General features: G+C 48.6%; 1 protein-coding gene across 1 annotated transcript; it reads left to right on the top strand.

Moving 5' to 3' along the window:
* The first annotated feature begins 1,686 nt into the window (after positions 1 to 1,686).
* Positions 1,687 to 4,321, top strand: LOC139602724 (tubulin beta-2 chain). Its single transcript, XM_071452815.1, has 4 exons — positions 1,687 to 1,845; positions 2,347 to 2,455; positions 2,723 to 2,833; positions 3,029 to 4,321. Exons 1-4 carry the CDS (start codon positions 1,789 to 1,791, stop codon positions 4,087 to 4,089), a joined length of 1,338 nt encoding a protein of 445 aa, XP_071308916.1. The 5' UTR covers positions 1,687 to 1,788; the 3' UTR covers positions 4,090 to 4,321.
* The last annotated feature ends 8,127 nt before the right edge of the window (positions 4,322 to 12,448 follow it).

Consider the following 12,448-nt stretch of genomic DNA (forward strand, 5'->3'; position numbering starts at 1 on the left):
GGATGCCTTCTCACCATAAGGCAAACAAAAGAAAGGTGTGGATGCGTTGGCATATCAATCAGAGGAAACCGGGTTGTGCCGAAGATTGCCTTGGAAGAAAGTAAAATCAGATCTGGAGTAATCCATATGCAAGGTTATCGATCTGCATAAACCAGGTTAGAGAGATTAGGGACATCGGCACGTGTGTAGAACAAAGGAGTGGGAAAGAAGAAGAAATATATCGAAGAAATATGGGTTGAAAATGGTGATGTGCTTTAATTTGCACGTCTAGAGTAACTGAAGTGTAGAATAGACGAAGTAGCCTCATCTAGTGGGTCACTAAAAGGGGGTTTAGTGGAGTCCCGCCTGGCGCTGGCTACGGGGAGCCTGTCGGGCTATCGGTGGCTCGGAGCAGCCTCCCGAGGGAGCCGCGCCCTCCCTCCGCTGCACACGCACACCGAGACCGTGGTGAGAATCAGGCGATGCCGAGAAGGAGCGGACACGCCGGGCTGACCGTCCCGAAGGGCACAGGGCACGGCGCGAGCCGTGCCGCCCTGCCCCTGCTCTTCCTCCCTGCGACCTCCTCCTCCTCCGGCGGCGCGGGCAAGTGCCGTGCCCTGCCCGCTGCCACGGCCCCCGTCCCGCCACCGCTGTAATGCCCGCGGTGACGCACGGGGCTGCTCAAAAATAAAGTGAGGGACAAGAAATCATCTCCGGGGACCACATGTTCAACCCTCTCCTGCTCCCCCCTCCCTTCCTTTCTTCATCCCTCAGCATCTGTAAATCCGCAACGAAGCGACGAGGAGCGGGAGCCGCTTGCTGCAGAGCTGAGGGAACCTCCCCCCTCCAGCCCCCGGCCCTGTGCAGCAGCCCCCGCGCCATTGTCTGTCTGCTGGCGGGTCGCTGGTGGCTGCGGCCGGACGGGGCACAGCGCGGAGCAGCGCCCTTGGCTGGAGAGCGGCTCCTGGCTCAGCTTCGGACCAAATCCGACCTTTTTAGGCATAGAAAGAGAAGCCGAGCTGGGCACCGAGGCGAGGCAGGCGGGGAACGCTCGAGGGCAGGCAGGGCTGGCGGACAGGATCAGCGCACAGCCCGTGCTGGAGGGAAGCTCACCCGCGTAGTGCCGAGGGTGGATAAACCGGGTCAGGGCGCGGGGCTCCTGATCGCCGGTACGGGCTTGTGCGGGCACACGGGCGGCAACCACGGGCGCCTGGTGATGCCGGCGGGCGCACGGTGCCTCCACGGGGGAGGGAGTCTCCCGCTAGCACCGTGTGAACGGAGACACTGGCGGGGGGGGCGGGGGAGCCGCGGGGTTCCCCCCCGACGGCAACGCCCGCTGCTGCGGCAGGGAAGGCTGCGCTTCACGGGGAACAAAAGGCTGCGGCGGCGGCGGCCGCGGGAGGGCGAAGGGTGGGACGGGGGCCGCAGGGAGGTTCCACGGTTCACACGTGGGCGGCCCGGCCCGGCTTGGCCGCCCCATCGCGGCGCTCGGCGCCTTTGTCCCCGCTGTCAGCACCGGAGCGGGGCGGCGGCGGCGCGCCCTGACCGCTCCCGCCGGCCACGCCCCGGCCGCGCCCCCCGCGCCTGGCCACGCCCCCCGAGCGGGACACAATGCCCTGGCCCGCCCCGCCCCCGCGCGCTCATTGGCTCCGCGCCGTTCCCGCATGACGTCACCGGCGGGGCGGGGCGCGGCGCCCAATTTAAGGGGCGGCGAGGGGCGCGGCCGCCGCAGCGGCGAGTGCAGGAGCGGGCGGAGCAGGCGGTGAAGGCGGCAGGAGTAGCGGGGCGGCACCCTCAGACACCGGCACCATGCGTGAGATCGTGCACATCCAAGCCGGGCAGTGCGGCAACCAGATTGGCGCCAAGGTACGGACCGGCCACCCGCTCGTCCGCCCGGGATTCCGCGCGTGGGGCGGTGCCCGCTCAGCCGGGCTCCGCGTGTCCCGGCGATAACGCTACCGAAAGGGCGGGGCGGCTACTTCACGCTACGGAGCACCATCGGGCTCGCCCGTCCCTGCGAGGGTCCACGCGGGACGGTTCCCGGCCATTTCACCACAGGGGGAGGCGCGGTAGGGCATCGGCGCCGTGGGTGCGGCACGCCTTGGGGAAGAAGGGCAGGGCGGGGGCATCAGCTGCTGTCCATCAGCCCCTCGCGGGCTGCAGGGGTCCCGGGCGGGCGGGGGAAGGGGCGGTGGGGCGGTGCCACACCCCTCCCGTCGGTGGGGGGTGTGCAGGGCGCGGTAGCGGCTCGGTCTGGCCGGGGGGCCGCACCCACGCGTGGCGAATCCCTGCGCGCCACGTGGCGGGGATTTGGCCGGGGGGCGAGAGAGGGGCGTGGCGGCACTGACCACCCGTCTGTCCCCTCAGTTCTGGGAGGTCATCAGCGATGAGCACGGCATTGATCCTACGGGCAGCTACCACGGGGACAGCGACCTGCAGCTGGAGAGGATCAACGTCTACTACAATGAAGCCACCGGTAATGCCCCTCTGTAATGGCCTTCCCGGGGGAGGGGGAATAGGGTGTGCAGGCAGGGGTCCCCCAGCCCTCCCCGCAATGGGTGACGCCCCAGCATAGCTTAAATGGCTGCTTTGTTTTCCCATCCCTGGATTTTTGCAAATTCCCACACCCTCCATGCCCTCAGCAGCAAATTGTGGGGAAGCGGAAGGGAGCACAGCAGGGCTCCTGTGACACCGGCTGCCTGCTGCAGGGCTGTAACGCTGCTGCTGCCGGTTCCCCCCACAGGTAACAAGTATGTCCCCCGTGCCATCCTCGTGGACCTGGAACCCGGCACCATGGACTCCGTGCGCTCCGGCCCCTTTGGACAGATCTTCCGTCCCGACAACTTTGTCTTTGGTGAGTGACTGTGGCACGGAGGAGTTCCTGGAACTCCACACATAGAAAAGGCTTGGAGCAAGTATGGACGGGACCCTGGGGAGCCTGAATCCCCATAGCAGAGAGGGGAGGGGCCCAGAGGGAAGGGGCAGTGGCATCACCTGTGTCTGTCCCCGGGGCGCTGATGTGGCACGTGGCTTGTGGTCTGCCCCGCAGGTCAGAGCGGGGCTGGCAACAACTGGGCCAAGGGGCACTACACGGAAGGCGCCGAGCTAGTGGACTCTGTGCTGGACGTGGTGAGGAAGGAGTCGGAGAGCTGCGACTGCCTCCAGGGCTTCCAGCTGACCCACTCGCTGGGCGGAGGCACGGGCTCCGGCATGGGCACCCTCCTGATCAGCAAGATCCGCGAGGAGTACCCCGACCGCATCATGAACACCTTCAGCGTGATGCCCTCGCCCAAGGTGTCGGACACGGTGGTGGAGCCCTACAACGCCACCCTCTCCGTGCACCAGCTGGTGGAGAACACGGACGAGACCTACTGCATCGACAACGAGGCCCTCTATGACATTTGCTTCCGCACCCTGAAGCTGACCACTCCCACCTACGGGGACCTCAACCACCTGGTGTCGGCCACCATGAGCGGCGTGACCACCTGCCTTCGCTTCCCCGGCCAGCTGAACGCCGACCTGCGCAAGCTGGCCGTCAACATGGTGCCTTTCCCGCGGCTGCACTTCTTCATGCCGGGCTTCGCCCCGCTGACCAGCCGCGGCAGCCAGCAGTACCGCGCCCTGACGGTGCCCGAGCTGACGCAGCAGATGTTCGACTCCAAGAACATGATGGCCGCCTGCGACCCCCGCCACGGCCGCTACCTGACGGTGGCCGCCATCTTCCGGGGCCGCATGTCCATGAAGGAGGTGGACGAGCAGATGCTCAACGTGCAGAACAAGAACAGCAGCTACTTTGTGGAGTGGATCCCCAACAACGTCAAGACGGCCGTCTGCGACATCCCCCCGCGCGGCCTCAAGATGTCGGCCACCTTCATCGGCAACAGCACGGCCATCCAGGAGCTCTTCAAGAGGATCTCGGAGCAGTTCACGGCCATGTTCCGCCGCAAGGCCTTCTTGCACTGGTACACCGGCGAGGGCATGGATGAAATGGAGTTCACGGAGGCCGAGAGCAACATGAACGACCTGGTCTCCGAATACCAGCAATACCAGGATGCCACTGCTGATGAGCAGGGCGAGTTTGAAGAGGAAGGAGAGGAGGATGAGGCATGAAGTTGAGATGGGTAGGAGTTAAGTATAGTCTGAGCAGGCAAGTATTCATTGAGAGAAGGAATCTGTGCAGTTGTGCTGAAGCATGCATTTTTTAATTTGGTGCTCTCCACTGTTGCTTCTGTCAGCAGTTTTGTATCCTTGACTGTCCAATGTAACAGTAGTTGCAAAATACTTCAGAGTCTTCTGTTGAAATGGTTAACTTCTCAAACATAAAGGCTTTTTGTGTCCTAAACTGTCTCCTCTACTTTATTTCTCTCTAGATTAAGCAAGTAATTCTTGTGTAGTTTTCTGTAGCTTCGCTTCTCAGTTTATTCCTGAACCTCAGTACAAGGTTAAGCTCAATAAAACAATATTTCTCAGGCTGTGAATTTAGCAGCACATGCAAACTGTAGTAGCTCAGCTAAAGATGCCAGGTACTTTATAGAAACTCCTGTGTTTAACAGTGTGGCTAATTGCTGAGGCAAAAGCTGCTTTATCTGATAAAAACAAGTCGCTGCACTTGAATTGTGTAATTCCTCTTTATGGACATACATGGTAGAGAGGTCAGAGAGAAGGTATTGAATCCCACATTGCAGTCTGTCAAAACTGATTTGACAGGATAGCTGCAGGCTTCCCTACTGCCATTCAGCAGCTTATTTAACTTGTTTCAGGGACTATACTACAGGCATATGGGTGGCTGATTGGGATTTGACTTGATGCTGAGCTCACTTATCTTCCTGTCAACTTTCCTCTCTAAATACAAAAGTTCTATGCAGAGAAGCATAAGTTTGTACTAGCAGGCAACTTGAGACCTCAAGTAAAAACCCAGGCTTTTTCTCTTCAAGAATAAAATTTGTGTTTCCCAAAAATAGCCACTAACCTGCCCTTAACTGTAAAGGGATTGATTCTACAGGGCAAATCAATTCCCATTAGGAGACAGGAGATGCTGGACAGATTTCTAGGCTCGAAGGTACCATATGGTACCAGAGCCTACCATGCAATCTTAGTCACCTGTAGATCCCCTGACAACAGCTGTGTCCGAGTTACATGTTCACAGGGCAATTGTTTGCTCCTGGTCCCTGCAGCAGGAGATGAACCTCTACCCAGGCAGGGGAGAACAGTGCAGCTGCACCCTGCTGTGCATCTTTGCAAAGGTAAGTGTCATTTCTTTACAGTGAGGGAGGGAGGGGGGATTGATGTTCCTATGTTCTTATAGGATGCAAGAACCCTGAATGAATCTACAACGTTCTTAACAGCAGTTAGCAAAGTTTCATAGATCCTAATCCTCCCACAGAGCAAGAGTGAAATCCCTCGTGGAGTTAAGCAGTTGCCCAGTCTGTAAGCTTAGTCCTTAGTTCATTCAAACACCACTTAGGGGAGTGGCCCTGCGCTAGAAAATGTGTTGCTAAGAGAACTGCTACCAATGCTACAATTACTGCAGTCCTTACTGCTCTGAAAGAGCTGGTATTCACATGTGTGCAGCCTCTATTGTGATCCTTTGCTGAAATGCTTGCAAGGCATTACTGGAATGAAGAATGAAAAGGGAGCTGCTGTGCATAACTAATATCTTGCCTGGTTTGAGTCCTCTGCCTGTGGACACTGCTCTGAATGTACGCTGTTCTTTGCTGATGGGCCTGGACACGCTGGTGTGTGCAGGACAACAGGCACTTGCTAAAGCTTTTCTCTCATCTGTAGGTTTGGTTTCTGGTGTACAGAGTGAGAAGCTTTTAAACTGCCTGGACTGTCAGTAAACAAATACAGCCATGTATACCTACAACATACTTGTATTTCTTAACACTTGAGCCATTCTAGGATTAAATATTAGACAAATTGACATTGTTTTTAGTAACTGAGTTAATACATGCTGCCTCAGGCCCTTTGGGGAAATAACACTGTATCTGGTTGCCACAGTAACCTTGCCTTAAAATTACCTAGCTGGGTTGCACTTGAAACTGTTGATCATATAGCTTTGAGTCAGCAAATGAATCTAAACAGTTTCACTAAAAGAGAAGACTTTGGTCTTTGATAGTAAAGATCTTCCTTTCAGCTGTGACATTGTAGCAGTTTTCACTAGTATTCAACATGTCTAGCATCTAATTCTTAGTGTAATTACACTCTGTCTCTAGCTAATCCTTAAATATAGCTACCCAAGTGACACATTTCACTACAGCTCCCTTACTAGAAAGTAGGACACCATCCTACATTGCTTGCCTGTTGTTTCTAGTCTGGCTTTTTTTTTTTTTTTTTTTTTTTCCTTCTAGAGGAAGAAAGTCCAGAAATAGAAATACTCTAAAAAGAAACATGTCCTTTCATAAATTCTACATGTCTTATTTGCCCATCATAACCATTAAAAATTAAAGATTGAGCCATCATTTCAGTGGGAGTTGAGAAATATAGAAAAAGGGGATACTGGAAGATTTGAAGGGAAGGGTTCAAAGCCTGGTAGGAATAGTAAGTCAAATATAAGGGAGGTTGAGTCTCATTCTCAGCCTGGGACTGCAGTACTTATTTTTGTCTATCTTTGATCTTTAGCTGTATTTATTGCCCAGGAGACCTTTCATTATAAAAACTGGAGCTGACTGCTATATGCAAAACAACAGAGGTGTCTTCACAGGTCTTTGTGGTTGCAGTATTTCTGTTTCACAAAGAAAGCAGAACCACTGGAAGGATTTCAGATGAGGTTATCAGACTGCCTTAACCTCTCCTGGGTGAAGATTTGTATTTGTTCATGTAATGAATATTTAGGGCTAAAGGTCTTGCATGAGGGACCCTGTTTGGAAGAAATGGGGATAGATAATACAAATTTAGTGGTCTGCAGATTAAGCCACTTATAATGACTGATCTGTGTTGAGATATAAGTTAATAGTATAAAGTAATCTATTCTCATTTCAATAGATCAGTTGTGGCCTGAAGGGAAGCATTCTCCGCTGTTGACAATTAGAGCTGATGGTTTTGGGGATGGGAACAATCTCTTTGTTTTTTTTTTTTTTAATTCCCTCTGTTAAATGTGTGGAATTTTTAAGCATGTTAGTAGAGTGTCTTGACCAAGGCAAACAATCAGTGCTTGACTGCTGTTTAAGTGCAAGAGGGTAAAGATAAATAAGGCTGTTAAAACAAGGCAGCATGCAGATTTAATTTGAATAGAAATGGCAGGAGTCATGGTAGCACTGGGACGCCCTCTCTCCTAATTTCCCTTCCCTGGTTATTTCTCGAACCTCAGTCTAAACCATTGCAGCAACACTGTTGTGGAAATATAATCCAGTATGTGGTCTGATATTTCAAAACTTGTAATGGGATTGTAAGCTTATATCTGTTTTCCAACAGATGTTTTCCAGTTTTTGAAGTGGGAGCAATAATGATTCTCCTCTTCCCAAGATACATGAAGTGACAATAGAAATCAAAAATTGGGTTGCATTAAGTATAAAATGGCATGACATGTTAGTCTAAAAATCAAACCAGAGGCCCATTCTGTTGACAGGTGTATCCTTCCAGAAGGTATGAGGTGATGAACAGAATAAACCAAAGTAGCAATAGGATTTAAAACCTGAAGAAAGAAGATAATCCAGATGTTTGGGTTCTCTCTCCAGTGAATTCTGTACAAAAACAAGGCAAACCTCTAATCTGTGCAGGTAAATTTGCTCATGGATGATGATATCATGTGCTACATAGCTCAACAGTGTGTGGTGCTAGTAGGTTTTTCTAGATATGCAAGTTCTATGAGCTTAAAGAAAGTGTGATGGACTGACAGAGTCCTTATGGGATGGTGCTGCCATGCACTACTGCAAAGCACAGCTCTGGTGCCTGGAGTGACTCTGGCAAAGTGGTGCAAGAGGGACAAGTTTTCTTGCCTCACTTGAAAAAGCTGGGGTCTCTTTCTAATGCAGGGAGTACTGTTGGAGTTCTCCTTTTGTTTCCTTTGTCCTTTGCTCTCCCTGTAATCCCCATAGCCAAGTTATGTGTAAGATCAGGATGAAACCCAGCAGTGCCTTTCAGTAGGGCAGGTTACATGGTTGTTGCACTGAAATCACTTTCCAAATACCCCCTCTCTCCCACCCAAAAGAACCCAAACCCAACCCCCCACATCTAATTGTTTTATTGCTATTTTTTTTAAAGAGGGGCTGTTATTCTATATTAGATTCTGCCTCACAGTGGGAGGTGCTTTAACTGCTGCTTTCTGTTTAATGAATCCTAATATTTTACTTCGCTATAGTAGCTATGAGGAGGTAAAATCTTCTCTGGAGAAATCATGTGCCTATCCCCTATTATTTGATACACAACTTTTCTCCCAAAGGATACTATTCTGCTTTTCCTCTCCACATCAAAGCAGAATGAACAAATATGTTTCAGAAATGTAGCCTGCCCAGGAGTTATAAGTAATATTATTCCTTCCATTATTCCTCCAAGCCTGTTCATTGTAGTGAAGGCACTGTTTTTTGCTTACAAATAGTCCCGTTCTCCATCTTTCCATTTGTTTTTTTAGCTGCTTCTACATTTCCACAGAACAAAGCTTGTGGAACTTTTGATGCTTTATATGTGCCTGGGGTAATCTGAATAAGGTTATTTTTTTCCCTTTTCTTCAGCTGAAAATAAATCTCTACAGAGAAGGAATTGATTTTGTATGAGGCATAAAAAGGAAACAAAAACTTGTTGAGAATTTTTCACCTCCAATCTAAAATCCATTCATACTAAGCAGCTGCCTTTTGATACTTCAACAATCACCTGTCCTGGTCTGTTTGTTATTTATTAAAATGGGAAAGAGCAGACTATTTGTTCTCAGATACTCCCATTTAAATGGGTTGTATCTTTAGCTTGCCTACAAGAAAATTCAAAATCGAAGCATTTGGTAACAGGAAAGTGCCTCAGGACATGATGCATTTTGGAAAAAGGCACTCCTTGGCCCTGAATCTCCTGGACAGTTGTCCAGCTGGAGTCCTCTGAGCAATGGAAACCAAAGGAGAGGGAGGATGTGGGGTTTGCTGTGAAAGCCTGCCCATCCCCAGACATTCTGCCAGCAAAGGACACAGTGCAGGTGACAACTCCTCTCCCTGGGAAGTTAACAAGAAATGAACTGTTTCCCTGCTCCTCGCTTCACTCCTATTTTCAGTATGGTATTTGTGAATCTGCCAGAAAGAAAAATTGTGTCTTTTTGAAGTGTGTGTATAAGAGGGCTATCTATTTACAGTATCTAGGTAAAAAAAGAAATAATTTAAGAGTAGGTCATTCCCTCCTCCCCAGTCAAAGTCATTTTTCCCTTACAGGTAAAATTCCACTTGTAAGGGAAGAAATCAAGTTAATTCTGTTAAATTCTTGTTTATTAACATTTGATTCTTCTACTGTAGAGATTTTCCAACTCGTCTCAATTCATCCATATGTCATCCTTTATAATCAGGTTATTTTTCTCACTAGGCCTCCTTGGAAAACTTAAGGCATAGTTTTTTTGTTGGTTTTTTGTGATCTTTTTGTGGTTTTTTTTTTTATTGTTTCGTTTGGGGTTTTTTTGTTTGTTTGGTTGGGTTTTTTTGTTGTTTTTTTTTGGTTGTTGTTTTGTTTTTGTTTTTGGGGTGTGTTTTTTGTTTGTTTGTTTTTTTGTTTTGTTTTGATTTCTGGCAAGAATGCCTCTATCTTTGGGGAAAAAAAATTAAAAAGTTCAGTTTAAGCAGAATGTGAAAAACCCACACTTGCTCCAGAGTGGCTGAAGTGAAGTGGCTACCCTGGCAGAAACTGTGTAGCTTATTCAGTAAAAGGTTCTGTGTTTTGCAGTGAAAAATGTTTTCACATTTTCCATGAATGTAATAGAAAGATACTGCCTGTCTCCATAGTGAATAATTAAATGAGGTTTCAAGCAGAATTCAAATGGTCTCACAATAAGCTTTACAAACACTTAATGAAATTGAAGCAGTGACTTCTTACAGCAGCTTCTCTGCATCCAGCCTATTCCTGGTCTTATAATTAATAAATTAATTGTGTGGCTCTTTTTTTTTTGAAATTTCAGCCAAGAAATTTCCAACTCCACCCTAGCAGGCAGGGATTAGAGATTTTATTGGCATTGAGAAAACTGCCACTTCCATTCGTGGGGCTGATTCAGTACCCTTCAGCTGCTAAAAAAGGATGGTCCTATTCCCCTTGCCCCTCTTCGGGTGTTACCTCTGTGTCATTTCCTCTACCAGCTTCAGGGCATGTCTGACCTTTTCACGAGTCTTTTCCTTTTCCTTAGCTCCACAGTTAAGGACAGAAAATTGAGGGGGTGGAAGAACGTTTTTCTTCAATTAAGTGGTGTGCCAGAGGGAGAACAGGTGCAAAGAAGGACGGAAAGCTGGAAGCAGGAGAGAGCAAAACAAAATATTTGGTTGATTCAGAAACCTAGTGCAACATCACCCTGAACTCTCCTGCAGACAACCCGGGCAATTTTAAACTATGTACACTGAATCCCACCACAAACTACTGCATCTCTTAGCAGACCTCACAAGATGTAGTTCAGAGTTTGCCCAGTGCCAGTTTGAGTTACAAGTAACTATCAGATTGCAAGACAGCAAGGAGGCTAAGGAACAAAAGAAACAGTAACTAGCAGATCAAAGTCTCTATCTGTACCTTGTTCTCGATGACGTGCAGGAAGTGAACTGCCCTGGAAAACATGATAGCAGCATTTCATTTCTATTGGTGGTAGAATCTTAGGCATCTTTTGACTGGAGGACCCAGTTTGTAGGGATATCAGATGTGTTTGATCTACTGAGCAACCTAAAAAAGGTAGATGCAGCCTGGATGGGGGCAGGAGCCATCTGGCTGCTACCCGATCACATCTGGTGTGCCAAGAGGAAATAATGAGAGGCTGCATTGTTTTGCTTTTCTTCTCAGTAAATCGCTGCCTGACGAGGATCACCACATTTTCCCCTTTTTGGAATTGTTTTGTGACATGTGATCATGTTTATTATGGTAACTTTGGAAGCCAGAGAAGCAGGGTTCTCTTTGCTATGTCCTGTAGAAGCACATGCACAGAAATGCCTGACGCTCAGAGGTTATAATCTAAATTCACAAGAGGAACCATATGGTGTGGAAGAAATATTAGATTCACTGAGAAGCTGTTCTCCCCTCAAAAGCTGCATGGGTTATTTCAGAATTGACTGTGTCCCGAATTGCTCTGTAATGTGATTTTCTCTCACATGCTTATCCTCTCTCCTCTTTTGTTCTTTGCCAAACACACAGACCCTCAGGTATAATAAACAAAAGTTCAGAGGGCTCTACAATGAAGCTGCTTTTTTCATTCATAAAAACATGCTCAGCATTGCTATATTTAATACATTGAGTTAAATGCCTACAGTGAGTTGTAATATTGAAATAAAAATAGATTCCCCTTTTAGATATTTTATTACTAGCATTAAAATCACTTTCACAATCATTTCATCCTCTTGCTGGCAGAATATTCTTCTATCGTAATGCATATTGCAAATGATTAAGCATCATGTTCCAAAGGTGGCCTCATACAGTCCTCATCAGTGGCAATGTCATAGTTACCAGGTAGAAGGCAAACAATAAGGTAACAAACAGAGCCTGCTCATTTGAGTACCAACAGAAAGACTCAAAAAGCCATGTATTCTCTGATAGACATATCTGAGTAACACATGACATCAGCCATCACAAATGACTGAGACTAAAGCCGTGGGCAGACATTTTGTGTGCTTGAGAAGCTTTCCTATGTGTGTGCTTGTGATTCTTTCTCAAACAATGGGAAATCACAGACAGACATGAAAATGTTGTGGGATCCCTGTTGCCTCCCTTGAGCATCCATCGCCAGGCTCCTTGTTGCCTTGGAAACTGGGTAGGCAGGGCTTGATACAGGCAGGGAGGAGGCTGTGGCAGAGTTTTGGCTGCCGAGGGGTCCATGGGTGTTCCTGAACACATACCCTGCCTTTGTATGAACAGGAGAATTTTGGCTTTCATTTGCAATATCTGATGACTTAGAATTTATAGAGCTACATTTAAAAAACCCAAAACAATAGGGAACTCCCATATCTCGGTATCCTTGATGGCTAAGATTTGTTAAAGTGTTTGCCATAATGAAAGGCTCTGAATTGACATTCAAGTAGTTGCCATTTAGTTCAGCTCACTGTGTGGTCATGGACGTTCAGCATTGTTGAAGATGAAGGAACTCGAATGCATAAACATGTACTTCCCTTTAGGTACTCAGAATAAAACCTGGCGCTACACCCTCACCCTGAAAGAAACAGTGGGAATCTACAAAGAGACCAGTACTACAGTATCTAAGAATTAGTTTCCTAATAAAAGAATTCCTAGTGGAATAACTCTAAAGGAGGTCACTATGTGCATGTGGGAAGACGAAATCTCAGGGAGTGTCCAGGTGTCTTCAAGAGAAGAATCATAATGC

Source organism: Agelaius tricolor, unplaced genomic scaffold, assembly GCF_023055355.1.
Source record: "Agelaius tricolor isolate 1412-34295 unplaced genomic scaffold, bAgeTri1.0.p SCAF_2, whole genome shotgun sequence".
Classification (NCBI taxonomy): Eukaryota; Metazoa; Chordata; class Aves; order Passeriformes; family Icteridae; genus Agelaius; species Agelaius tricolor.